Source organism: Mastigoproctus giganteus, chromosome 2, assembly GCF_048544385.1.
Source record: "Mastigoproctus giganteus isolate SK-2022 chromosome 2, ASM4854438v1, whole genome shotgun sequence".
Taxonomy (NCBI): Eukaryota; Metazoa; Arthropoda; class Arachnida; order Uropygi; family Thelyphonidae; genus Mastigoproctus; species Mastigoproctus giganteus.
Window position 1 is genome coordinate 142,049,313 of NC_143576.1, and position 26,541 is coordinate 142,075,853.

General features: G+C 39.0%; 1 protein-coding gene across 1 annotated transcript in view; it reads left to right on the forward strand.

Annotated features, from left to right (window-relative positions):
* LOC150089623 (1-phosphatidylinositol 4,5-bisphosphate phosphodiesterase epsilon-1-like) overlaps positions 1-26,541 on the forward strand; it is a 634,994-nt gene that overhangs the window by 391,641 nt on the left and 216,812 nt on the right. The window contains exon 30 of the mRNA XM_090390053.1: positions 22,397-22,555. Coding sequence (XP_090246179.1) covers positions 22,397-22,555 — 159 coding nt within the window. The remainder of the gene's footprint in view (positions 1-22,396; positions 22,556-26,541) is intronic.

Genomic DNA, 26,541 nt, shown 5'->3' on the forward strand with positions numbered 1-26,541 from the left:
TCAGAGATTTTGTTTACACAGATATAAGGGATACAGAAATTGAATATGGGGAATACAATGTGTACAGAAAGGACAGATAGGATAGGAAGGGGGAGAGGTTATGCTCTGAGTTAAGAAGCACATAAAATCTATAAAATCTAAGGCAGTGCATTCAGTTGATATGGGTGGCCAATGCAATGTTGAGTCAGTCTGGTGTGACATGGGAAAGCAAAAATGAGAGTAGGAGAGAGTTATAAGCCTGATGACTGTGAGAGGTACAATGACCAACTGTACAGAAAATAGAGTTGGCCAATAAATCAGAATGCCCTATAATAGGAGATTTTAACTTTCCAAATATTGACTGGAACTTGTGGATTGGCTCACACACTAGGACTTTTGTCGATTTATTGACTGATTGTTTTCTACAGCAGCATGTTAGAAAAGCAACCAGAGAGAGAGAGTAATACTCTTGATCAGATTAACAGCAGTGATTATTCATGCATTAAGAATCTGCAGATAAAAGAACCACTAGGGGGCAGTGATCACATTGCACAGATGTGGGATTTACTTAAAGATGTAACTACCATCAGGGGTAAAGGGAAGGGTTTTTTTTCTTTTATAAAGAGGTAACTACAGTGGTTTCAGACAGTTTTTAAATTCTATACAGTGGGACAAATGGATAACATTACCATCAGTTAATTCTAAATGTGAACCATTCAAGGAATTAATCATGTAAACTATGAAGATAGGCTTTTCATATCAACTAAGAAATACTGTTCAAGGTTTATGCCTAAATGGATATCAGATGAACTAATGAGACTTATGGCAGAGACAAAAAATGCATGGGATGCATATAACTTGTCAGGTAACACAGAAGCCTATGGTAGATATTAACTAGTCTGTAATTTTTTTTTTTTTTTTTTTTGATTTGGTAGTTGTTGGCGCATCGGCTTCTGTGGCCATATTGCACCTCCAAAGGTTTTTGCAGTACAGTGATCCAAGCCCGAGGCGGGAATCGAACCCGCGACCTTTGGGTTGCCGGGCAGGTACTTTACCCACTCAGCTAGCCCGGTCGGCCTAGTCTGTAATCAAATCAAATCAAAAAGGAGATTAGGCAACTAGCATTAACATTAGCATTTTAGCATTAGTAGAGGCATTTGATGCAAGAAAGCAAGCTTATGCAGCATCAGCCAAAAAAAAAAAAAAAAAAAAAAACCCACTTCCACTTCACCCCTCTGTTCGTTCAAAATACCTCTCCAGCTGAGCCTTAAACTTATTTAGGCTATCAACCTCCACTACAAGGGATGGAAGTCTGTTCCACCAACCAACCACCCGCTGGCTAAAGGCAAATTTCCGCACGTCTATCCTACATCTGTCTTTCCTCAATTTGAATTTATGCCCTCTCAGGTGATTATTCTGAGCTAGAGGAAGAATCCCATCAGCATTGAGCATGCTCAAACCATTCAAGGCTTTATACACCTCTATCAGATCACCTCGCTGGTGCCTAGTCTCCAGACACTGTAATTTGCAAAACTTAAGCCTTTCTTCGTAAGAGCACCCCTTTGTTCCATTCACTAATCTTGTTGCCCTTCTCTGTACTCGTTCCAGCAGCTCTACATCCTTCTTGAAATGAGGCCTCCAGACCTGTATACAGTACTCTAGGTGTGGCCTGACCATTGCCTTATACAAGGGAATAATCACCTCCTTATCCCTGCTGGAAAAATTCCTGTATATCATTGACAATACTCCATGAGCTACTCTTGCAGCCCGTCTGCACTGCTCAGAGAACTTCATATCTGCCTGCACAACCACCCCCAAGTCCCTTTCATTCTCTACCACTGTCAGTGTAGTACCACAGAGTTGATATGTTGCTCTGGGGTTGCTGTTTCCCATGTGTAGTACTTTACATTTGTCAATGTTAAACTTCATTTGCCACCTCTCAGCCCATCTGCTCAACCTTTCCAGATCCTGTTGCAGCAGCATAGTGTCAGTAGTGTCCTTGACAACCCTGCCAACCTTTGTATCGTCTGCAAACTTGGACATTACGCTTGATATACCATCATCAATATCATTTATAAATACAGAAAACAATAATGGACCCAACACTGAGCCCTGAGGGACTCCACTAATAACATTAGTCCACGACGAGCAGTGTCCATTGATTACCATTCTCTGTCTTCTCCCCCTCAACCACCCCTTTATCCATAGCAGCAATTTGCCTCCAATGTCACACTGCTCCAATTTGTGTAGCAGTCTTCCATGTGCAACAGTATCAAAAGCCTTTCTAAGATCCAAGTATATAATATCAAAACTATTTCCTGCATCCAGTTCTTTTGTGACTGCATCATAGTATCCAATCAAATTGGTCAGTCAAGACTTCCCCTTAACAAAACCATGCTGTGTCCGAGCTATAACTGAAGTCTTGTCTAAATGATCCTGCAGTGCTTCTTTAACCAGTGCCTCCATTAATTTTCCTGGAACTGAAGTTAAGCTCACAGGTCTATAATTACTTGTGTCAGCCTTTGATCCTCCTTTGTGAATTGGCGTCACATTTCCAGTCTATGGGTACCTCCCCTGAGTCCAAGGAAGCTCTCATAATTATGGCTAAGGGTTTGCTTACTTCCTTTGCTGCCTCCTTTAATATAACTGGATAGATCCCATCCACCCCGGGTGCCTTTCTTGTGTTTATCTTCAACAGTTTCTCCTCCACTTTACTCCCAGTTATTTCAAGATTCTGTAGCTTACTGCTAGAGTTGAATACACCTCTGGCATTCCCCTCGCTGAATAACTCCTCATGTGTGAATGTCGATGCAAAATATTCATTTAGTTTGTTAGCTACCTGAGCAGGATCATCAACAGTTGACCCATCAATATCAAGTGGACCAATCTGATTCATCCCCTTCCTTCTAGAGTTTACATAAGTAAAGAACTCTTTGTTGTTTTTCTTTGCATCCCTTGCCAAGGATTTCTCATAACATGCCTTCGCCTGCCTAACCTCCTTTGTAACTTGGTTGCATATCAATAGGCTTCTGTGTCATGTGTTAATTTGTAAGTATCCCATGCATTTTTCTTCTCTGCCATATGCCTCATTAGTTCATCTGACATCCATTTTGGCCTAAACCTTGAACAATATTTCTTAGTTGGTATGTAAAGCCTAGTAGCTTCCAAGATAAGTTCTTTGAATGCTTCCCATTTTGAATTTGCTGTTGGTAACATCATCAGTTGGTCCCACTGTATAGAATTTAAATACTGTCTCAGTCCATCGTAGTCGCCTTTATGGAAGCAATAACCCTTCCCTTTACCCCTAATGGTAGTTACCTCTTTGAGTAAATCCCACTTCAGCACACTGTGATCACTGCCACCTAGTGGTTCATTTATCTGCAGATTCTTAATGCATGAAGAATCACTGCTGATAATCAAATCAAGAGTATTACTCCCTCTAGTTGCCTCCCGAACATGCTGATGTAGAAAACAATCATCCAATAAATCCACAAAAGCCCTGCTAGTGTGTGAGTGACCAGCCCCCAAATTCCAGTCAATATCTGGGAAATTAAAATCTCCCATTATAAGACTCTCCGATTTACTGGCCCACTCTATTTCCCTGTACAGTTTCTTATTATACTCATCAGAGTCATTAGGCCTATAGCACGATGATTGTTTTCTACACCAGCATGTTCGGGAGGCAACTAGAGGGAGTAATACTCTTGATCTGATTATCAGTAGTGATTCTTCATGCATTAGGAATCTGCAGATAAATGAACCACTGGGTGGCAGTGATCACAGTGTGCTGAAGTGGGATTTACTCAAGGAGGTAACTACCATCAGAGGTAAAGGGAAGGGTTTTTGCTTTCGTAAAGGCGACTATGCTGGTCTGAGACAGTATTTAAATTCTATACAGTGGGACCAACTGATGATGTTACCAACAGCAAATTCAAAATGGGAAGCATTCAAGGAACTAATCTTGGAAGCTACCAGGCTTTACATACCAACCAAGAAATATTGTTCAAGGTTCAGGCCTAAATGGTTGTCAGATGAACTAATGAGACATATTTCAGAGAAGAAAAATGCATGGGATACATACAAATTAATGGGTGACGTGGAAGCCTATGATAGATATAAGTTGGTCTGTAACCAAGTCACAAAGGAGATTAGGCAGGCAAAGGCAGATTATGAGAAATCCTTGGCAAAGGATGCAAAGAAAAACAGAAAAGAGTTCTTTACCTATTTAAACTCAAGAAGGAAAGGGATGAATCAGATTGGTCCACTGGATGTTGATGGTTCAACAGTTGAGGATCCAGCTCAGGTGGCTAACAATCTAAACGAGTATTTTGCATCTACATTCACACATGAGGAGTTATTCAGGAAGGGGAACTCGTAGGTGAAGTAAACATTGGCAGTGAGCTAGATGATTTTCTAATAACTGAGAGGAAAGTGGAGGAGAAATTGTTGAGGATAAACATAAAAAAGGCACCCGGGGTGGATGGGATCTATCCAGTTATATTAAAGGAGGCAGCAAAGGAAGTAAGCAAACCCTTAGCCATAATTATGAGAGCTTCTTTGGACTCAGGGGAGGTACCCATGGACTGGAGATGTGCAAATGTAACCCCAATTCACAAAGGAGGATCAAAGGCTGACACAAGTAATTATAGACCTGTTAGTTTAACTTCGGTTCCAGGAAAATTAATGGAGGCACTGGTTAAAGAAGCACTGCAGGATCATCTGGACAAGAATTCAGTTATAGCTCAGACACAGCATGGGTTTGTTAAGGGCAGATCTTGTCTGACCAATTTGATTGGATACTATGATGTAGTCACAAAAGAACTGGATGCAGGGAATAACTTTGATATTATATATTTGGATCTTAGAAAGGCTTTTCATACTGTTGCGCATGGAAGACTGCTGCACAAATTGGAGAAGTGTGGCATTCGAGGCAAATTGCTGCTATGGATAAAGGGATGGTTGAGTGGCAGAAGACAGAGAGTGGTAATCAATGGACACTGCTCATCGTGGACTAATGTTATTATTGGAGTTCCTCAGGGTTCAGTGTTGGGTCCATTGTTGTTTTCTGTATTTATAAATGATATTGATGATGGTGTATCAGGCTTAATGTCCAAGTTTGCAGACGATACAAAGGTTGGCAGGGTTGTTAAGGACACTACTGATACTATGCTGCTGCAACAGGATCTGGAAAGGTTGAGCAGATGGGCTGAGAGGTGGCAAATGAAGTTTAACATTGACAAATGTAAAGTACTACATATGGGAAACAGTAACCCCAGATCAACGTATCAACTCTGTGGTACTACGCTGACAGTGGTAGAGAATGAAAAGGACCTGGGGGTAATTGTGCAGGCAGATATGAAGTTCTCTGACAGTGCAGACGAGCTGCAAGAGTAGCTCATGGTGTCTTGTCAATGATATACAGGAATTTTTCTAGCAGGGACAGGGATGTGATTATTCCCTTGTATAAGGCATTGGTCAGGCCACACCTTGAGTACTGTACACAGGTCTGGAGGCCTCATTTCAAGAAGGATGTAGAGCTGCTGGAACGAGTACAGAGAAGGGCAACAAGATTAGTGAATGGAACAAAGGGTTGCTCTTACGAAGAAAGGCTTAAGTTTTGCAAATTACAGAGCCTGGAGACTAGGCATCGCCGAGGTGATCTGATAGAGGTGTACAAGGCTTTGAATGGCTTGAGCATGCTCAATGCCGATGGAATTCTTCCTCTTGCTCAGAATAATCACCTGAGAGGGCATAAATTCAAATTGAGGAAGGACGGATGTCGGATAGATGTGCGGAAATTCGCCTTTAGCCAGCGGGCAGTTGGTTTCTGGAATAGACTTCCATCGCTTTTTGTTGAAGTTGATAGCCTAAACAAATTTAAGGCTCAGCTGGACAGGTATTTCGAACGAATTGAGGGGTGAAATGGGAGTAGTGGTTGTTTTTTTTTTTTTTTTTTTTTTTTGGCTGATGCTGAATAAGCTTGCTTTCTTGCATCGTATGCCTCTACTAATGCTAATGCTAATGCTAGCACACTCCTACTCTCAATTTTGATCTCCCAATGCTTATGTCACACCAAACTGACTCAACACTGCACTGTCCAGCGATGTCGACTGGCTTCACTTCCTTGGTTTTTATGTGTTTCTTAACTAATAGCATAACCCCTCCCCCCATCCTATCCTGTCTATCCTTTCTGTAGACGTTGTACTCCCCAAATTCCAGTTCTGCATCCCTTATATCTGTGTGACACCACGTCTCTGATATCCCAACAATATCTGCCTTTGATGTTTTGAGCAATACCTCAAATTCATCAAATTTATTTATTAAATTCCTAGCATTGGTGTACACTCAAGTATACCTGCACCTGTTTCTATTCTTAGCTACCCTAACCCAACCCATGTGTTTACTTGTACCACAATGGCTCCCAGCAGTCTCTGAAATATCATGCATCTTGTTTTTCAGGCTTCTGCTCATTCTAATAGAAGCAGTGCAAGAATCTCTTTCACCTCTGCCAGTGTTGCTACTGTCAATCTATTGGTCTTTGTCTCCCCCCAAGCTAGCAGTTTTCCGACCCACCTAACACTGCCTCGATAGCATCAGCAAATATTCTTGCACTCTTTCTATTTAAATGTATCCCATCCCTGTAGAAGCAATCTCTCCTGTTAACAAGTAAAGACAGATTCCGAGAAATATTTGGCAAAGAATGCAAAGAGAAATTGCATAGACGTCTTTATTTAAAACACTAGAAGGAAGGGAATGAAAGGAAGGGAAAGAAAGGGAATGAATGAATGAAAATTGGTCTACTTGATATCGATGGTTCTACTGTTGCACATGTGCGTCATTGAGGTCAGTCATGTCTGATATAATGGTCTGCAGCAGAATGGTCGACCCATAAACATAGGAAACAACAGTATTTTGTGAACTCTCCCTGCATGCCCATTAACATAGCTCAGGTTGCTGACAAACTGAATGAGTATATTTTATTTACATTCACATATGAGGAATACTTTAGGGAAGTGGAGGACAGAAGTTTATCAAACTGTAACAGGGAACTAAATGAGTTTTTAATAACTGAGAGGAAAGTAGAAGAGAATTTATTGGAGTTAAACATAAGAAAGGCACTTGGGGTGGATGGGATCTATCCAATTATGTTGAAGGATGCAGCAAAGAAACCCTTAGCCATAATTTTGAGAGCAACCTTGGACTCAGTGGGGGAGGCCTCCATGGACTGAAGATATACATTTCATATGAAATGTATCCCTAATTCACAAAAGAGGATCAAAAGGAGACATGAGTAATTAGAGACCTGTTAGTTTAACTTCTCTTACAGGGAAATAATGGAGTCACTGTTTAAAGAAGTAATGCATGGTCATCTATACAAGACTACAGTTATACTTCAGACACAACGTGAGTTTGTTAAGGGGAAACCTTGGCTGATCAATTTGATTCAATACTGTGATGTGATCAGAAAGGAACTGGATGCAAAAAATAATTTTTATATCACATACTTGGATTTCAGGAAAGCTTTTGATACTGTAGCACATTAAAGACTGCTGTACAAATTGGAGCAGTATGGCATGAAGGGCACTCTGCTGCTATGGATAAAGGGATGGTTGAGTTGGAAAAGACAGAGAGTGGTAATCAATGGACACTGCTCTTCATGGACTAATGTTATTATTGGAATCCCGTAGGGTTTGGTGTTCGGCCCATTGTTGTATTATATATTTAGTAATGATTGATGAAGCCATATCAGGCTTAAAGTCCAAGTTCGAAGATGATACAAAGGTTGGCAGGGTGGTCATTGATAGTAATGACAGTATGCTACTGCAACATGATCTGGAAATGTTAGGCAGATAGGCTGAGAAATGACAACTGAACTTTAACATTAACAAATGCAAAGTACTGCATATGGGTAACAGTAACCTCAGAGTAAGAGCCTTGTCGATCAATTCGGCCCTGGAAAGATTGTGCAAGCTCAAGGGGTAGAATTTTTTTCAGCCTGGACTGTACTTGTTAACAGAAGAGATTGCTTCTACAGGGATGGGATACACTTAAATAGAAAGTGTGCAAGAATATTTGCTGATGCTATCGAGGCAGTGTTAGGTGGGTCGGAAAACTGCTAGCTTGGGGGGAGACAAAGACAAATAGATTAACAGTAGCCACTGGCAGAGGTGAAAGAGATTCTTGCACTGCTTCTATTGGAATGAGCAGAAGCCTGAAAAACAATATGCAGGATATTTCAGAGACTGCTGGAAGTCATTGCGGTACAAGTAAACACATGGGTTGTGTTAGGGTAGCTAAGAATAGAAACAGGTGCATGTATACTTGCGTGTACACCAATGCTAGGAGTTTAGTAAATAAATTTGATGAATTTGAGGTTTTTCTCAAAACATCAAAGGCAGATATTGTTGGGATATCAGAGACATGGTGTCACACAGATATAAGGAATGCAGAACTGGAATTTGGGGAGTACAACGTCTACAGAAAGGATAGACAGGATAGGAAGGAAGGAGGGGTTATGCTATTAGTTAAAAAACACATAAAATCCAAGGAAGTGAAGCCAGTCGACATCGATGGACAGGGCAGTGTCGAGTCAGTTTGGTGTGACATAAGCATGGGTAAATCAAAATTGAGAATAGGAGTGTGCTATAGGCCTAATGACTCTGATGAGTATAATAAGATACTGTACAGGGAAATAGAATGGGCCAGTAAATCAGAGAGTCTTATAATGGGGGATTTTAATTTCCCAGATATTGACTGGAATTTGTGGGTTGGTCACTCACACACTAGCAAGGATTTTGTGGATTTATTGGATGATTGTTTTCTACACCAGCATGTTCGGGAGGCAACTAGAGGGAGTAATACTCTTGATCTGATTATCAGTAGTGATTCTTCATGCATTAAGAATCTGCAGATAAAGGAACCACTAGGTGGCAGTGATCACAGTGTGCTGAAGTGGGATTTACTCAAGGAGGTAACTACCATCAGTGGTAAAGGGAAGGGTTTTTGCTTTCGTAAAGGCGACTATGATGGGCTGAGACAGTATTAAAATTCTATACAGTGGGACCAACTGATGATGTTACCAACAGCAAATTCAAAATGGGAAGCATTCAAGGAACTAATCTTGTAAGCTACCAGGCTTTACATACCAACCAAGAAATATTGTTCAAGGTTCAGGCCTAAATGGTTGTCAGATGAACTAATGAGACATATGGCAGAGAAGAAAAATGCATGGGATACATACAAATTAATGGGTGACATGGAAGCCTATGATAGATATAAGTTGGTCTGTAACCAAGTCACAAAGGAGATTAGGCAGGCTAAGGCAGATTATGAGAAATCCTTGGCAAAGGATGCAAAGAAAAACAGAAAAGAGTTCTTTACCTATTTAAACTCAAGAAGGAAAGGGATGAATCAGATTGGTCCACTGGATGTTGATGGTTCAACAGTTGAGGATCCTGCTCAGGTGGCTAACAATCTAAACGAGTATTTTGCATCTACATTCACACATGAGGAGTTATTCAGGAAGGGGAATCTCATAGGTGAAGTAAACATTGGCAGTGAGCAAGATGATTTTCTAATAACTGAGAGGAAAGTGGAGAAGAAATTGTTGAGGATAAACATGAAAAAGGCACCCGGGGTGGATGGGATCTATCCAGTTATATTAAAGGAGGCAGCAAAGGAAGTAAGCAAACCCCTAGCCATAATTATGAGAGCTTCTTTGGACAAGGGAGGTACCCATAGACTGGAGTTGTGCAAATGTAACCCCAATTCACAAAGGAGGATCAAAGGCTGACACAAGTAATTATAGACCTGTTAGTTTAACTTCAGTTCCAGGAAAATTAATGGAGGCACTGGTTAAAGAAGCACTGCAGGATCATCTGGACAAGAATTCAGTTATAGCTCAGACACAGCATGGTTTTGTTAAGGGCAGGTCTTGTCTGACCAATTTGATTGGATACTATGATGTAGTCACAAAAGAACTGGATGAAGGGAATAACTTTGATATTATATATTTGGATCTTAGAAAGGCTTTTGATACTGTTGTGCATGGAAGACTGCTGCACAAATTGGAGCAGTGTGGCATTGGAGGCAAATTGCTGCTATGGATAAAGGGATGGTTGAGTGGCAGAAGACAGAGAGTGGTAATCAATGGACACTGCTCAATGTGGACTAATGTTATTAGTGGAGTTCCTCGGGTTCAGTGTTGGGTCCATTGTTGTTTTCTGTATTTATAAATGATATAGATGATGGTATATCAAGCGTAATATCCAAGTTTGCAGATGATACAAAGGTTGGCAGGGTTGTTAAGGACACTACTGATGCTATGCTGCTGCAACAGGATCTGGAAAGGTTGAGCAGATGGGCTTAGAGGTGGCAAATGAAGTTTAACCTTGACAAATGTAAAGTACTACATATGGGAAACAGTAACCCCAGATCAACGTATCAACTCTGTGGTACTACGCTGACAGTGGTAGAGAATGAAAAGGACCTGGGGGTAATTGTGCAGGCAGATATGAAGTTCTCTGAGCAGTGCAGACGAGCTGCAAGCGTAGCTCATGGTGTCTTGTCAATGATATACAGGAATTTTTCTAGCAGGGATAGGGATGTGATTATTCCCTTGTATAAGGCATTGGTCAGGCCACACCTTGAATACTGTATACAGGTCTGGAGGCCTCATTTCAAGAAGGATGTAGAGCTGCTGGAACGAGTACAGAGAAGGGCAACAAGATTAGTGAATGGAACAAAGGGGTGCTCTTACGAAGAAAGGCTTAAGTTTTGCAAATTACAGAGTCTGGAGACTAGGCATCGGCGAGGTGATCTGATAGAGGTGTATAAGGCTTTGAATGGCTTGAGCATGCTCAATGCCGATGGGATTCTTCCTCTTGCTCAGAATAATCACCTGAGAGGGCATAAATTCAAATTGAGGAAGGACGGATGTCGGATAGATGTGCGGAAATTTGCCTTTAGCCAGCGGGCAGTTGGTTTGTGGAATAGACTTCCATCACTTGTTGTTGAAGTTGATAGCCTAAACAAATTTAAGGCTCAGCTGGACAGGTATTTCGAACGAACGGAGGGGTAAAATGGGAGTAGTGGTTGTGCTTTTTTTTTTTTTTTTTTTTTTTTTTTTTTTGCTGATGCTGAATAAGCTTGCTTTCTTGCATCATATGCCTCTACTAATGCTAATGCTAATGTAACATACCAACTGTTCCAGGTACTATACTCAGGATAGTAGAAAATGAAAAAGACCTGGGATAATTGTGCGGTCAGATATGAAGTTCTCTGAGCAGTCTAGACAGGCTGCCAGGTCAGCTCATGGGGTTTTGTCAATGATATACAGGAATTTTGCTAGCAGCGATAAAGAGGTGATTATTATATCATTGTATATGGCAATGATCAAGCTACATCCTGAGTACTGCATATAGGTCTGGAGACCTGATTTTAGGTAAGATAGAGCTGCTGGAACAAATACAGAGAAGGGCAATGAGGCTGCTGAGGGGAACAAAGGGTTTCTCTTACCAAGAAAGGCTTTAGTTCTACAATTTTCAGCATCTGGAGAATAGGCACCTGTGAAGTGATCTTTCACTTTTCACTTTTGCGAATTTTTCACTTAAGTAATGATATCCTCTTCAATTTCTTAACTACTGCTCTCGCAAAAGCTTCATTAGTCCAAGTTTTGTGTGTGTGTGTGTGTGTGTGTGTGTGTGTGTGTGTGTGTGTGTGTGAGAGAGAGAGAGAGAGAGAGAAAGAGGTGAAAGGGAAACCTTCATTTGATCCACTAATGCAAACACTGCACATTACTTACTTGCACACGTGCGTCATTGAGGTCAGTCATGTAGTAGTAGTGGCATGTGATGCAAGAAAGCAAATGTATGAGCTTATGCAGCATCAGCCAAAAAAAAAATCACACCATTCCCTCCAAATGCCTGTCCAGTTCCTCCTTAAATTTATTCAACCTATCAACTTCCACAACGACAGATGGAAGTTTGTTCCAGCAATTAACCACCCGCTGGCTAAAGGCAAATTTCCGCACATCTATTCTACATCTGTCCTTTCGTAATTTGAATTTATGCCCCCTTAGGTTCGTAATCTGAACAAGTGGAAGGATCCCATCAGAATTCAGTGTGCTGAACCCATTCAAGGCCTTATACACCTCAATCAGATCACCGCACAGGTGCCTAGTCTCCAGCCACTGCAATTTGCAGAACTTAAGCCTCTCTTGATAAGAGGATCCCTTCATTCCCCTCACCAATCTTGTTGCCCTTCTCTGTACACGCTCAAGTAAATCTACATCCTTCCTAAAATGAGGCCTCCAGACCTGTACGCAGTACTCAAGGCGTGGCCTGACCATTGCCTTATACAGAGGGACAATCACCTCCTTCTCCCTGCTAGCAAAATTCCTATATATCATTGACAAAACCCCATGACCTGCCCTGGTAGCCTGTCTGCATTGCTCAGAAAACTTCATATCTGCCTGCACAATTACTCCCGGGACTTTTTCATTTTCTATCACCTTAAGTGTAGTACCACACAGTTGGTACATTTCTCTGGGGTACATTTCCATATGCAGTACTTTGCATTTGTCAAGGTTAAACTTCAGTTGCCACTTAGCCCATCTGCCCAAATTATCTAGATCCTGTTGCAGTAGCACACTGCCATTACTGTCATTAACAACCCTGCCAACCTTTGTATCATCTGCAAACTTCGACATTAAGCCTGATATACCTTCATCAATATCATTGATAAATATACAAAACAACAGTGGACCTAACATGGATCCTGTGGGACTCCACTAATAACATTAGTCCAAGAAGAGCAGCACCCATTGATTACCACCCTCTGTCTTCTCCCACTTAACCATCCTTTTATCCATTGTAGCAACTTACCCTTAATACCATTCTGCTCCAATTTGTACAATAGTCTTCCATGCGCTGCAGTGTAAAAAGCTTTCCTGAAATCCAAATATATGATATCAAAATTATTTTTTGCATCCAGTTCCTTTGTAACCACATCATAATATCCTATCAAATTTGTCAGACAAGACTTTCCCTTAACAAACCCATGCTGTGTCTGAATTACTGCTGCAGTCTTGTCTAGATGATCCTGCAATGCATCTTTAACCAGCGACTCCATTATTTTACCCGGAACAGAAGTTAAACTAACTGGTCTATAATTACTCGTGTCACCCTTCTATCCCCCTTTGTGAATTGGGGATACATTTGCTCATCTCCAGTCCGTGGGAACCTCCCCTGATTCCAAGGATGCTCTCATAATTATGGCTAAGGGTTTGCTTAGTTGCTTTGCCGCCTCCTTTAATATAACTGGATAGATCCCATCCACCCCAGGTGCTTTTCTTACGTTTAACTTCAACAATTTCTCTTCCACTTTGTTCTCAGTTATTACGAAATCATTAAGTATCCTGCTACAATTTGATAACCTTCTGCTATTTTCAAACCTTAATAATTCCTCACGTGTGAATGTAGATGCAAAATACTCATTCAGTTTGTTTGCTATCTGAGCAGGATCATCAACAGTCGAACCATCGATGTCAAGTGGACCAATCAGATTCATCCCCTTCCTTTTAGAGTTTATATAAGTAAAGAAATCCTTGCTGTTTTTCTTAGTATCTTTTGCCAAGTATTTCTCGTAATCTGCCTTCGCCTGCCGAACCTCCTTTGTGACCTGATTACAGATTAACTTATATCTGCCATATGCTTCTGAGTCGCTTGATAATTTATATGCATCCCATGCATTTTTCTTCTCTGTTACGAGTCTCATTAGTTCATTTGACAACCATTTAGGCCTAAACCTTGAACAATATTTCTTAATAGGTATGAAACTTTTAGTAGCTTCCACGATTAATTCCTTGAATGCTTCCCACTTAGAATTTACTGTTGGTAACATCGTCAGTTGATCCCACTGTACAGAATTTGAAAACTGTCGGAGACCACTGTACTCGACTTTACGGAAGCAAAAACCCTTTCCTTTACCCCTGATGGTAATTAAATCTTTAAGTAAATCCCACGTCAGTACACTGTGATCACTGCCACCTAGTGGTTCTTTTATCTGCAAATTCCTAATACATGAATCATCACTGCTGATAACCAGATCAAGAGTATTACTTTCTCTGGTTGCCTCTCGAACATGCTGCTGCAGAAAACAATCATCCAATAAATCCACAAAAGTCTGACTAGTGTGTGAGTGCCCAACCCACAAGTTCCAGTCAATATCTGAAGTTAAAATTCCCCATTATAAGACATTCTGATTTACTGGCCCACTCTATTTATCTACACAAATAGAGACTCATCATCAGATTCATTAGGCCTATAACACACACGTACTCTCATTCTTCCCTATTCCAGTGCTTATGTCACACCACACAGGACTCAACACTGCATTGTCCACCAACTGGATGCTCTTCCTTAGATTTTATTTGTTTCTTAACTAATAGCCTAACCTCTGCTCCCTTCCTGTCCTGTCTATCCTTTCTGTACACATTGTAGTCCTCAAATTCTAATTCTGCACTGCTTATATCTGTGTGACACCATGTCTCTGATATCCCAACAATATCTGTCTTTGATGTCTTGATCAGCACTTCAAATTCACCAATTTTATTTACTATACTTCTAGCATTAGTGTACATTCAAGTATACATGCACTTGTTCTTACTCTTAGTTACCCTAACACAGCCTATGTATTTACTTGTTCCATGATGACTCCCAGCAGCTCTTGAAGTCCCTAACAACTTGCTCTCTAGGCTGCTGCTCGTTACAATAGAAGCAATGCAAGAATCACTTTTGCCTCTGCCTGTGGCTACCATTAATCTTTTAGTCTGTGAATCCCCCCCCCCAAATCTAACAGTTTTCCAACCCACCTAACACTGTCTCGATAGTATCAGCAAATATTCTTGCACCCTTTCTATTTAAGTGTATCCCACCTGGAGAAGCAGTCTCTCATGTTAGCAAGCACAGATCCAGCTGAAAAAAATTCTACCCCGTGAGCTTTGTAAAATCTCTCCATTGCCGAATTGATCGACGAGGCTCTCACCTTATACTCCCTCCTATCGTGTCTGGGCAGAATTACAGACACTTTCGAATTCAACCCTAATTCACAGCTTTTTTCCAACAGTGACCTGTACTTGTTAAGTAAATCTGCAGATCTCTTACTCTGAAGGTCATTGTGCCAATGTTTACAACAATATCATGTTTTGTGCCCTTAAAAGATGATATCTGCCCTACAACGTTATCACCTTTTGCCCCTGGCAGACATACCCTCGTCCTGTTCCACCTATCCTTTTTGCATAATATATTCTCTGTCTCCCTGACAATAGAGTAACTGACAATAACTAGTTCCTGTGGGACCAGTGCTTTCTTCCTTGGAGATTGTATCTGTGTTGCCTGATGCACAAGAGTGAGCTCTGGTGTTGAGTTGGGCAGCTGAGAGCTTGATGGGCCCCCTCATATTAATTTCTTTGAGGGGACAGACACAACTAGCACACACAACAACATCCTTCTTGGCTAGATCATGTCCTGTTCTAGGCAGATCTTCAAACATTTCACATTTCATGCATGGGTGATACGTTGGAGAATCACCCCCTTCGGTTCTCCCGCGAGCCACAGCACTCTGGCTATTCTGTGAACTCTGCTTTGCTGCTCTAGTCTGGGTCATGATTCCGTTAAGTTTAATTAACAATGAATTTTAATAAGATTAATAAATTTTACTGATTAATTGATAGTACTATAGTAATCTAACATATTTCTAACAGAGTGCTACGTTTTTTGCTATCTAGTTTTACGTTAACCTTATGCTATTCCATATCGTATAACAATGGCGGCAAGTTATGAACGTAAAATCTATGGACACTAAGTATTAACTTTCTAAATCACTATCTAATTTCAAAAATAAACCACGGAGCTTGGCTAGAACTATAAAGCTACTTGTAGAAAATAATTTAGTATAACAATTAAGTCAATAAAACAACTAAATATAAATGAAAATTTAGCATTTGCCAGAGCTGCAAAAATCTTGATCAACAGGGTAATAACCTTGTACCCTTCTTCAAACAGTGAACTATTTAACCAGTGACTCCATTAAATAATGAGGAACAGATATTAAGCTAACATGGCTGTAATTACTAATGTCACCTTTTGATCCCTCTTTGTGAATTGGGGATACATTTGTACGTCTCCAGTGTACGTCTCTCGTAATTATGGCTAAGGGTTTGCTTATCTCCTTTGCTGCCTCCCTTAATATAATTGGATAGACCCATCCACCTAGTTATCACAAAATCAATTAGCTCCCTGTCAGAGTTTGATAAACCTCTGGCACATCTCCATCCCTGAAGAATTTCTCACGTATGAATACAGATGTAAAATAACTATTCAGTTTGTCAGCGACCTAATCAAAGTCATTGACAGTTAAACCAATGACATCAAGTGACCCAATGTGATTCAACACCTTCCTTCTACTGTTAATATGAGCATAGAAGTCTTTGCTGCTGTTCTTTGCATTCTTTTCCAAAGACTTCTTGTAATCTATCTTAGCTTGCCTTACCTTCTTTGTGACTTGATTACAGACTAGTTTATATCTATTCTGTAATTTACATGCTTCTCTATCACCTGATAATTTGCATGCTTCTGTATCACCTGATAATTTATATGCATCCCACACATTTTTCTTCTCTACCACAAGTCTCATCGTTTCATCTGACATCGGCCTGTGTCTTGCACCATATTTCTTAGTTTGTATGAAAAGGCTAGAAGCTTTTATGATTATTTCTCTTAATGCTTCCCATTTAGAATTTGCTGTTGATGATCATCATTTGGTCCCACTGCATAGAATTTAAAAACTGTCTAAGACCACTGTAGTCATCTTTATGGAAGCAAAAGCCTTGCCCTTTCCCCTTACTCTTGACAGTATTTATGTCTTTAAAAGGATTTATGAACAGCTGTTGCTGTTCACCAGTCAGTGACTTTTTTAGTCACTGTTAGTTAATAAAGAATAGTTTACCTGTTCTGTGGTTCTTCATAAACTGTAAACTGACCCAATGCTGTATTGATATTGTAAACAATGTCATATAGCCTTCATCCATTTGTATTTTATCAGGAAAACAAAAAAAAGAAAAGAGCATATATGCTGCATTGTGTGCATGAAACTTGGCAAGTGCCTATATTTCCACCATGTACCAAGGATTAATTTGACTTTGCAAGGCGTGGTGTGGTTGCACATGCCTGACTCCAACTTTACTTTGGGCTAATGGTCAGTAAATCATGGGCCCACTTTTTCATCTGAGCCCCACTCACTCCCACGTTTTGTGTAATGGTTTATCCTGCCTTGCACATACATCTCAGCTCAAAATGAAAATTTTCTGCAGAAAATATTTCTTGTTGATGAGTTATGAATTACAGAGTGCCAAACTAGCTAGAGACAACAGTATGTAAAACCAAGCTGTAGGTTGAGTGCGAATGTGATGCATTGCTATTAATTACTGAATTCTTATAATTGATGTCTGATATTGTCACAATAAAATAAACAAATTTTAAATAATAATGTAATGGTCTGGTAAATATTTAGTAATATTTATAGTAGACTACAGACAAAAATAAGAATACTCATTCTTGTTTTTAATTTAACTATTAAACTCCAGATGGTACTCCCCCACAATTAGTTGTCCTTGTGTACTGCACACCCACACGCAGCAGCTCTGTCTGCTGTTTGTTGTTGTTGTTGTTGTTATTTGGTTTTTTAGGAGCATTAGTAACTAAGGCCATATTGCTCCAGGATATGTGGTGGTCATTCCCTAACCTTTCCGCACCCTCTGTATTTGGTGGTGACGGGCTCGAACCCCGGTCTAATCAAGAAGCATGTGCTACGCACTGCTGCTCCTTCCCATCTGGCTACGGAGGCGCCTCTGTCTGCTGACAAGCATTCTGCACAGTGTTGTTAAATCCAAAGCATTTGCACTGGGGACTAAACTTTGGGGGTGCATGCACCGGGGGAAGGGGGAGGAATGTAAACTTCAGGGGATACATGTAGTATATGTGTATATTTTTTATTATTATTTGATATTTACAACGTATGTATATGTTACAAACAAATCTGTATATTTATGAATAAGGGGCTCACATCTGGTGAGTATGGGCTTGGCACACCCAGGGTCCTGAGCTGGATATCATCATTCTTCTTTTTCTTGGTGACTCCCTTTGACTCTCTCTCTCTCTCTCTCTCTCAGGGTAACTTGGGATTTTTTTTTTTTTTTTTTTTTTTTGGCTGGTGCAGCACAAGCCTCAGGCTTCCTTGCAACATGTAGCTATTAATAATAATAATAATATGCATAAATAAATAAATATGCAAAAATAGGCATAAATATAAATTTATGCATTATATATATATACAAAGGGTACTAGGAAAGTTTTGCAATACACCTTTGTTTATTTAATTTTTTCAAAGTAATTTCCTCTACATTCAATACACCTCTCCATCCTCCGAAACCAATCTTTAAACCAGTTCTGCCAAGTTTCACTAGGGAGTAAAGCACACTCGTTGTCCCAAGCCCGTAGAAGGTCCTCATCACTGGAAAACCGCCTCCCTTTTAGCTTCATTTTCACATGCGGGAACAGTGCAAAGTCGCAGGGAGCAAGGTCTGGCCTGTAGGGAGGGTGCTCGAGAAGTTTCAGTCCTGCCCTGGTCAAATATTCGGTGCAGGCTTTGGCGCGGTGAGCTAGAGCATTATCGTGATGGAGGTACCAGGTGTCCATTCTTGACTTTGGCCGCAGGTTCTTCATAGATCCAATGACTTTAGGCAGGCATTGTTCAGTATACCACTTAGCTGTGACTGTCTTCTGCGTGTCCAAAACGACACGTTCCACAATTCCACTCGATTTGAAAAATACAGCTATCATTTTCTTCTTTACAGATCGGGATTTTCTGACAATTATGGGTGTGTCGTCATCATCAAAGACCCAAACTTTGTTTTGAGCCTTGGTCGGCAGATCTTAATAGTACAGCCAAGTCTCGTCACCTGTCACGATGTTGTTCACATACTGAGATTGTCCCTTATCAAAATTTTTTAACATCTCCCGGCACCAAGTCACACGTCGTGTCATCTGCTCTTCAGTCAGTTGATACGGCACCCAGAGAGAACAAAGTTTCTTCACGTGCAAATGATCTTGCAGAATCGAACGAATTGCTGGTGCATTTAGGCCCAAAGTATCCTCTATCTGTTGGTAGGTCACTCGCCTGTTTTCGTCAAGCATTTTCCTCACAGCAGTAACGTTTTCCTCCGTAACTGACGTTCGTGGCCTTCCCGGCCTCTCAGAATCCTCCAGAGTGAAATTTCCCCTTTGGAATTCTCTATACCACCTGAATATCGTTGTACGATGTGGACAATCATCATCTAGTGCAAGAGTCATTTCTTCTAAGCACTGGTCTATGGTTAAACCACGCACGAAATTATACCACAAAACTGTCCTTATCTCATTTCGTGACCACGATGCCATCGCAAGCACTTTACACTCTCCCTACTAATGAATAACTGAGCCCATCGACTTGGCGCGGCGGCTACTATGCACGTATGAACATGTCTCAACATGCAGCAACAAGCAGCTTCCTGTGATTCATTGTTGCGTCATATTGCAAAACTTTCCTAGTACCCTTTGTATATATATATAACAATTTTTAGTTAATTATAATACCAACTTGATAAATTGGAGAATTTAGCATAAAAATATTAGTGGTGCAAACAATACTCATTAGTTCAAAGGGCCAAGTATTTAGGTAACCTAAGTTGGACTTCTTTGTTGTACCCTATAAATAAACACTTTGTTGTACCCTATAAATAAACACTTTTTAGTTCAAAGGGCCAAGTATTTAGGTAACCTAAGTTGGACTTCTTTGTTGTACCCTATAAATAAACACTTTGTTGTACCCTATAAATAAACACATAGAATATAATAAAATAAAATAAAATAGAATGAAATAGTAAAATTAAAATGATAATATAGCTAATTATAGATATATGGATACATTGAATGGAACATTAACGAGGGCTAGCTCCATTCAATATATCCCATCAATAATTAGCTGAGGCTATCTGTTTCTGTTTGCCATTTGCCAGTTTTTCTATGTTCAAATATACTGTGAATATATATAATCAAATTGGCTTAATTACTTTAATATACCTTAAATTTAGCAGAAAACTGGCAGAATAACTGCTAGCCCGACAGATATCAGTGAAAATTAATAATAATGGAAGTGAATAATTAAAAATATATGTGAGTACCAAGTATTTATTTACATAGTGAAAAGGAATGCTTATGCCTAAAATTAAGGCGAATATGAAGAGGAATAAGGAGGTCTATTATAGTAATAGACCTCAATGTTAACATTCCATTCAATGTATCCATATATCTATAATTAGCTATATTATCATTTTAATTTTACTATTTCATTCTATTTTTATTTTATGTGTTTATTTATAGGGTACAACAAAGAAGTCAAACTTAGGTTACCTAAATACTTGGCCCTTTGAACTAATGAGTATAGTTTTCACCGCTAATACTTTTATGCTAAATTCTCCAATTTATCAAGTTGGTATTATAATTAACTAAAAAATTGTTATATACAGACAGATGTAATGTACAATCATAAATTTGATGGCATTAATCTGTTCTGCCACTCTTTCTCTTTTTCTTATATATAACTTCATATATATTATTATTATTATTATTATTAGGCATAGGGTGCAAGGAAGCCTGAGGCTTATGGTGCACCAGCCAAAAAAAATTTCTGAGTTACCCTGAGAGAGAGAGAGAGAGACAGAGAGAGAGAGAGAGAGAGAGAGAGAGAGAGAGAGAGAGAGAGAGAGAGAGAGAGAGAGAGAAAAGTAGAAGGAAATCACCAAGAAAGAGAAGAATGATGATATCCAGCTCAGGACCTTCAATTTTTGGGTGAGATCCTCAGGGACTCACTAGATGTGAGCCCCTGGGGTTATATATACAGATTATGCATGTTTATGTTTATGCATATTTATGAATGTTATAATAAGAGAATATGAGAAAACAAAAGGAAATATTTATTATTTAACATCTAAATATTAATAGTCATTTCACAAAAACCACATCACTGACAATAATCACAGTTTAATAATATGAAAATCGCAGATTACAAATTGCAAAAAAAAAAAAAAATTATAGAAATTATACTAAAACATGCAAGTACTGTATTGTAATACTTTTATTCTTCTTTGCGTGTGTATCAATCGCTTCATAAAAATTACTATTTTTCATTGGGGGTGAAACTCATCCCCCCCCCAGATTCAATGCTGATTCTGCAAGCCACACAGCTGAACATCTCAGCAACAGGAAAGGAGCATATTATATTCCCTTCATGCTGTAAATTTAAAAATCACATTTTCTAATTTTAACAGCAACTCAAGGGGATACCCCATAACTTCTTTTCTTCCTCTATACAAGGCCCTTAAGGTGCACAGGACAAATCTCAAGTAGAAGCATAGGACAATCCAGTGCTTCTACTTGCAACTAGAACTCGCTTTATGGCTACTTTTCAGATGTAAAGTAGTTCCAAAGCCAAGTAGAAGCACATCTATTATATACAAATTTTAGTTTTATAATCTAACTGCATGGCAGATTTAGACCAGCAGCCAAAGGGATAAATAACGTAAAGGCTTTCAGATGTCTTTTACAGGATTGACTTGTAGTTTGTGTTTCCTGAAACCATTTTTTTTCCAATGACATGTGCTTATGTCATTGTAAAAAAAATCTCTACTTTGTGGGAATTTTCTTTTCCAATGATATGTGCTTATGTCATTGTAAAAAAAAATCTCTTGCTTTGTGGAAATTTTTTTTTCCAATATGCACTTTCACTTCCTACTAGATCTTTTTTGCATTTGAAAGTCAGCCACACTTACTACAACATGGTAGAACTGCCAAATGGACAAAACTGTGGCAGAGGCATGTAAACATCTGAAAGGAATAAAAATTCCGCTTCTCATCAGTGAACTGTTTATTAGTTTCCAAGCGTTATGTAAGATGATTATTCAGTGCAAATCCAGTACTTCTGCTTCTGATTCATTAAACAGCAAAATGAGTGATTGATTCACAAATAAAAGATATAATCTGATCCAATGAATGCATGGAAAAGCAGGCTGTTATGCATTGTTTGATACCTTTGCAGTGATTTAGCTAAAAAAACGTTCATCATATGGGCAAAAAACCTGATGTGTTCCTCTCATCCTCTTGGTGACGAGGGGAATACATCAGGTATTCATCTGATATCTGATGTTTTGAAATAATAATATAATGAAAAAAGTTTTATTCTCACAATATATAATTAAAATATAAACAATACAGTGGTATAATGAAATCATGAGTCATGTTAATTAAAGCTTTATCTTTTTCAGAATGTGTTTGGAGATAAGCTTGTCACTAAATTCCTCTTTGACTCAGATTATTTAGACAACCCCCAGCTCCCTTCACCTAATCAGCTCAAATTCCGAATCCTGATCAAGAACAAGAAACTTAGAGCACCGCTCACTCCAGCTCGTACAGTAAAGTCTAGGGTAAGTTTTCCAATAATTTTGGTATTTCTGATGTACAAAGTGAGGGTAAGAGTACACCTAGTAAGCTGTGCAGTGAGACATTGTTACTTCATAATTAACATTAATTTGTGTTACACACACAAATTAATGAAGGTACTGTAAGCAGTGAAAGCTACTTGGATCTTCTGGAAAACATTTTAACTGCTCTACCTGCGGCAATGGAAATCAAAGGTATATTCTTGCAACAAGCAAATGCCTGCCTTATTATTATATAAGGGTCAAAACATTCTTGGGTCAACAATGTCTAAATCATTCGATTGGTTTACATAATGTGATTAATTAGCCATCCAATTATCAACTCTAATGTCCATGGATTATTTCTTGTAGGAGTAGTCATGAAAACAAGTATGTAAAAGTTAACTCAAAAACCCTTATTTGAATTGAAAAAGATAGTTGAAGTGGAGTTTTGCTTCAACTCTCTCTTTCCATTTAATATGGAAAACTTAGCAAAAAAAAATCATGTTAATGTTTTATGACAAATAATACCTTATATAGGTATGAAAGCGAGAACACAACTGGGATGGTAATTATTCTCCCCCACAAGATTATTCCAAAAGCATGTTTTGCTTCTGCATTATCTCTAAATGAAGAAATTGGATCTCTCTTTTTTTTTTATCAACTCCCCCCCCCCACCTCCAAAAAATACATGAAGATTGGATCTGCCTTTGAACGAATTGTGGACATTTCAAACACTTGTTATAGTTTATTTGTTTATACAGCAGAAAGTTCAATACATTTGTTAGCCAAGTATGTTTCTGATGAGAACATTATATTCATTTGCCTTGGCAAAAAAAAAAAAAAAAAAAAGGAAAGAAAGAAATGGGTACTAGAACCATATAATGTTAACTTTTTAACACGACATGGTGATAGTACTTACTTTCTTTTATTTAAGAAGGCCATTCTTGCAACAAGCAAATGCCTGCCTTATTATTATACAAGGGTCAAAACGTTCTTGGGTCAACAATGTCTAAATCATTCGATTGGTTGGCATAATGTGATTGATTTGGACTGGAGAAGTACAGTTGCAATGGTACAAAATATGCTTTAACGAAATGGCAGTGAAACCACTGTAATGATCTGTAAACTTATAAAAATTTTTTGTAAACTTTTTGGTAGTATACACTACCAAAAAGTTATAAAATAATATGATAGTAGAAGGGATCAAAATGGAATATGTGTTAATAAGCTATCTTATTTTTAATAATCAAGCATGCAAATGGCATTACCATTTACATAGTTGTGGACAAAGTGTATAGTCTGCCAGGAAGTGACTGCTGATTACCAAAAATGATAGCAAGTGAGTTAAATGTGAATAAGGAATTGCTAAGGTACATAATTACCACAGATTTAGTAAAAAGAAAAATTTGAATGAGATTTACTCCACACTGTTCGCGTGATGAGGTAAAACTCAGACGACTGGATGCTTGCAAATATTTTGTTCAAACAGAATATTTGCAAGCATCTAATCATCTGAGTTTTTCAAATTTTTCAAACAGCTGATAGCAAGCTTGGTTTCCTAAATAGCATTATTATAGGAATGCGAGTTTATGCTTTTAGTATGACCTTGAGATCAAAGACAAAGTACAGAATAATGATCAAAGCTTACCAAAACCAAAAAAAGATTTGTTTCCGAAAATCCATGTATAAAAACATCCTGATTGTATTCTTTTATCAGAAAGAGATAATTCATAAGGAATTCTGTGGGGAATTCCTTATGGATTATCCTTCAGAGGTATTGAAACATTTGTTAGCAAGAATCAAGTGTATGCTGCCAGATTTGGAACAGTCTAGTAGGCAGCTGTTGCATGACAATGCACCTTTTCACATAACAATGTACAGATGTTTCTGACTCATAAGCAGATTGCAGTGCTCAGCTACCCTCCTTACTGCATTGACTTGGCTCTAGCAGACTTTTTTCTGTTTCCCAAGTTGAATTTGAGATTGAAAAGACACTACTTTGATAGTGTTTATGATGTTCAGAAGAATATGACAGCAAAACTATATACCAGGAGTGGCCAACTTAATTTGTGATGCGATCTACTTTTTTCCTTCAAAATGTGCCGCGATCTACCTTCGCAAAAATTTCATTGCACAAGGTGCACAAATCGAGAAATTAAATTCTGCGATCAACTGGTAGATTGCGATCGACTCGTTGGCCACCCCTGCTATATACCATCACGGCAGACAAGTTTTCCAAGGCTTTCCAAATGCATCTTCTTATCCTGTCCCTTGGGGTATTTGGTTTCTTGGGGAATATTTTGAGGGAAACAAGTAACAAAATATTTCTCTTATTCATATTTTAAAAGTAGAATTTATTTGCATATCCCCATTGCATTGAACTTTACAGATGAAAGACCATTCATGGAAAGAAGACACTATGCAAAAGTGAAGCTGAGCAGTATGAAATTAGCAATAATGAAATTACAGAAGATTGTTTATTAGAAAAATTTTCAAGGCTGAAAGCAAATAAGATCCCTGTGATTGATGTATATACATGTAATTTTGAAGAAGGCGATGAGAAAGAGTGCATTCGCCTATTAAGATTAATTATGAGGGCATCATTAAACTTAGGGGAGATTCCTTTGGATAGAGGAATGCATCACAAGTCCATAAAGGCAGTTCTAAGGGTGAAATAAATAAGTAAAAATAAATAGCTCATATGATTCGTAAATAGGTTAATAATTGGTTATAAACTCTTGACCTATGTATTCATGCTGGAGTATAAATATGACACTTTTAGGAGGGCTGACTATGGTAATGAGTATAATGGTCATGGGGTAACTTATATGGGCACAAGTTCACACATTGTGATATTGAGCAAAATTGATTGACAAAAAGTGTGCAGCCAGATATTAGCTGTTACACTGGTAAATGAGCTGCAATAAAACAGTTACAAAGAAGTTGTAAATGCTTCTGGTCTCGGCCATCCACTATAAATGGAACCATCAGTTTGGTTTCAGTGGTAGGGAAAATCATGGAGGCAGTAATTAAGAATTGAAGACAAGGTTATCTAGGTATAAATGGCATGCCAGAGGTAGCACAGTGTGGTTTTATAAAGTGCAAATCTTGTTTAACTAATCTGGTTTGTTTTTTGAAAGAGTCACTCATGTGTTGGAGGTAGGAAATAATTTTGTTTATGCAGACTTAAAAAAGCATTTGTGTCTTTCCCTTTAGCATTAGCATTAGCAGAGGCATATGATGCAAGAAAGCAAGCTTATTCAGCATCAGCCAAAAAAAACAAAAAAAAAAAAAAAAAAAACCCACTCCCATTTCACCCCTCCGTTCGTTCGAAATACCTGTCCAGTTGAGCTTTAAATTTGTTTAGGCTATCAACTTCAACAACCAGTGATGGAAGTCGGTTCCACCAACCAACCACCCGCTGGCCAAAGGCAAATTTCCGCACATCTATCCGACATCCGTCCTTCCTCAATTTGAATTTATGCCCTCTGAGGTGATTATTCTGAGAAAGATGAAGAATTCCATTGGCATTGAGCATGCTCAAACCATTCAAAGCCTTATACACCTCTATCAGATCACCTCGCCGGTGCCTAGTCTCCAGACTCTGTAATTTGCAAAACTTAAGCCTTTCTTCGTAAGAGCAACCCTTTGTTCCATTTACTAATCTTGTTGCCCTTCTCTGTACCCGTTCCAGCAGCTCTACATCCTTCTTGAAATGAGGCCTCCAGACCTGTATACAGTACTCAAGATGTGGCCTTACCATTGCCTTATACAATGGAATAATCACCTCCTTATCCCTGCTAGAAAAATTCCTGTATATCATTGACAAGACACCATGAGCTACTCTTGCAGCTCGTCTGCACTGCTCAGAGAACTTCATATCTGCCTGCACAATTACCCCCAGGTCCTTTTCATTCTCCACCACTGTCAGTGTAGTACCGCAGAGTTGATACGTTGCTCTGGGGCTACTGTTTCCCATATGCAGCACT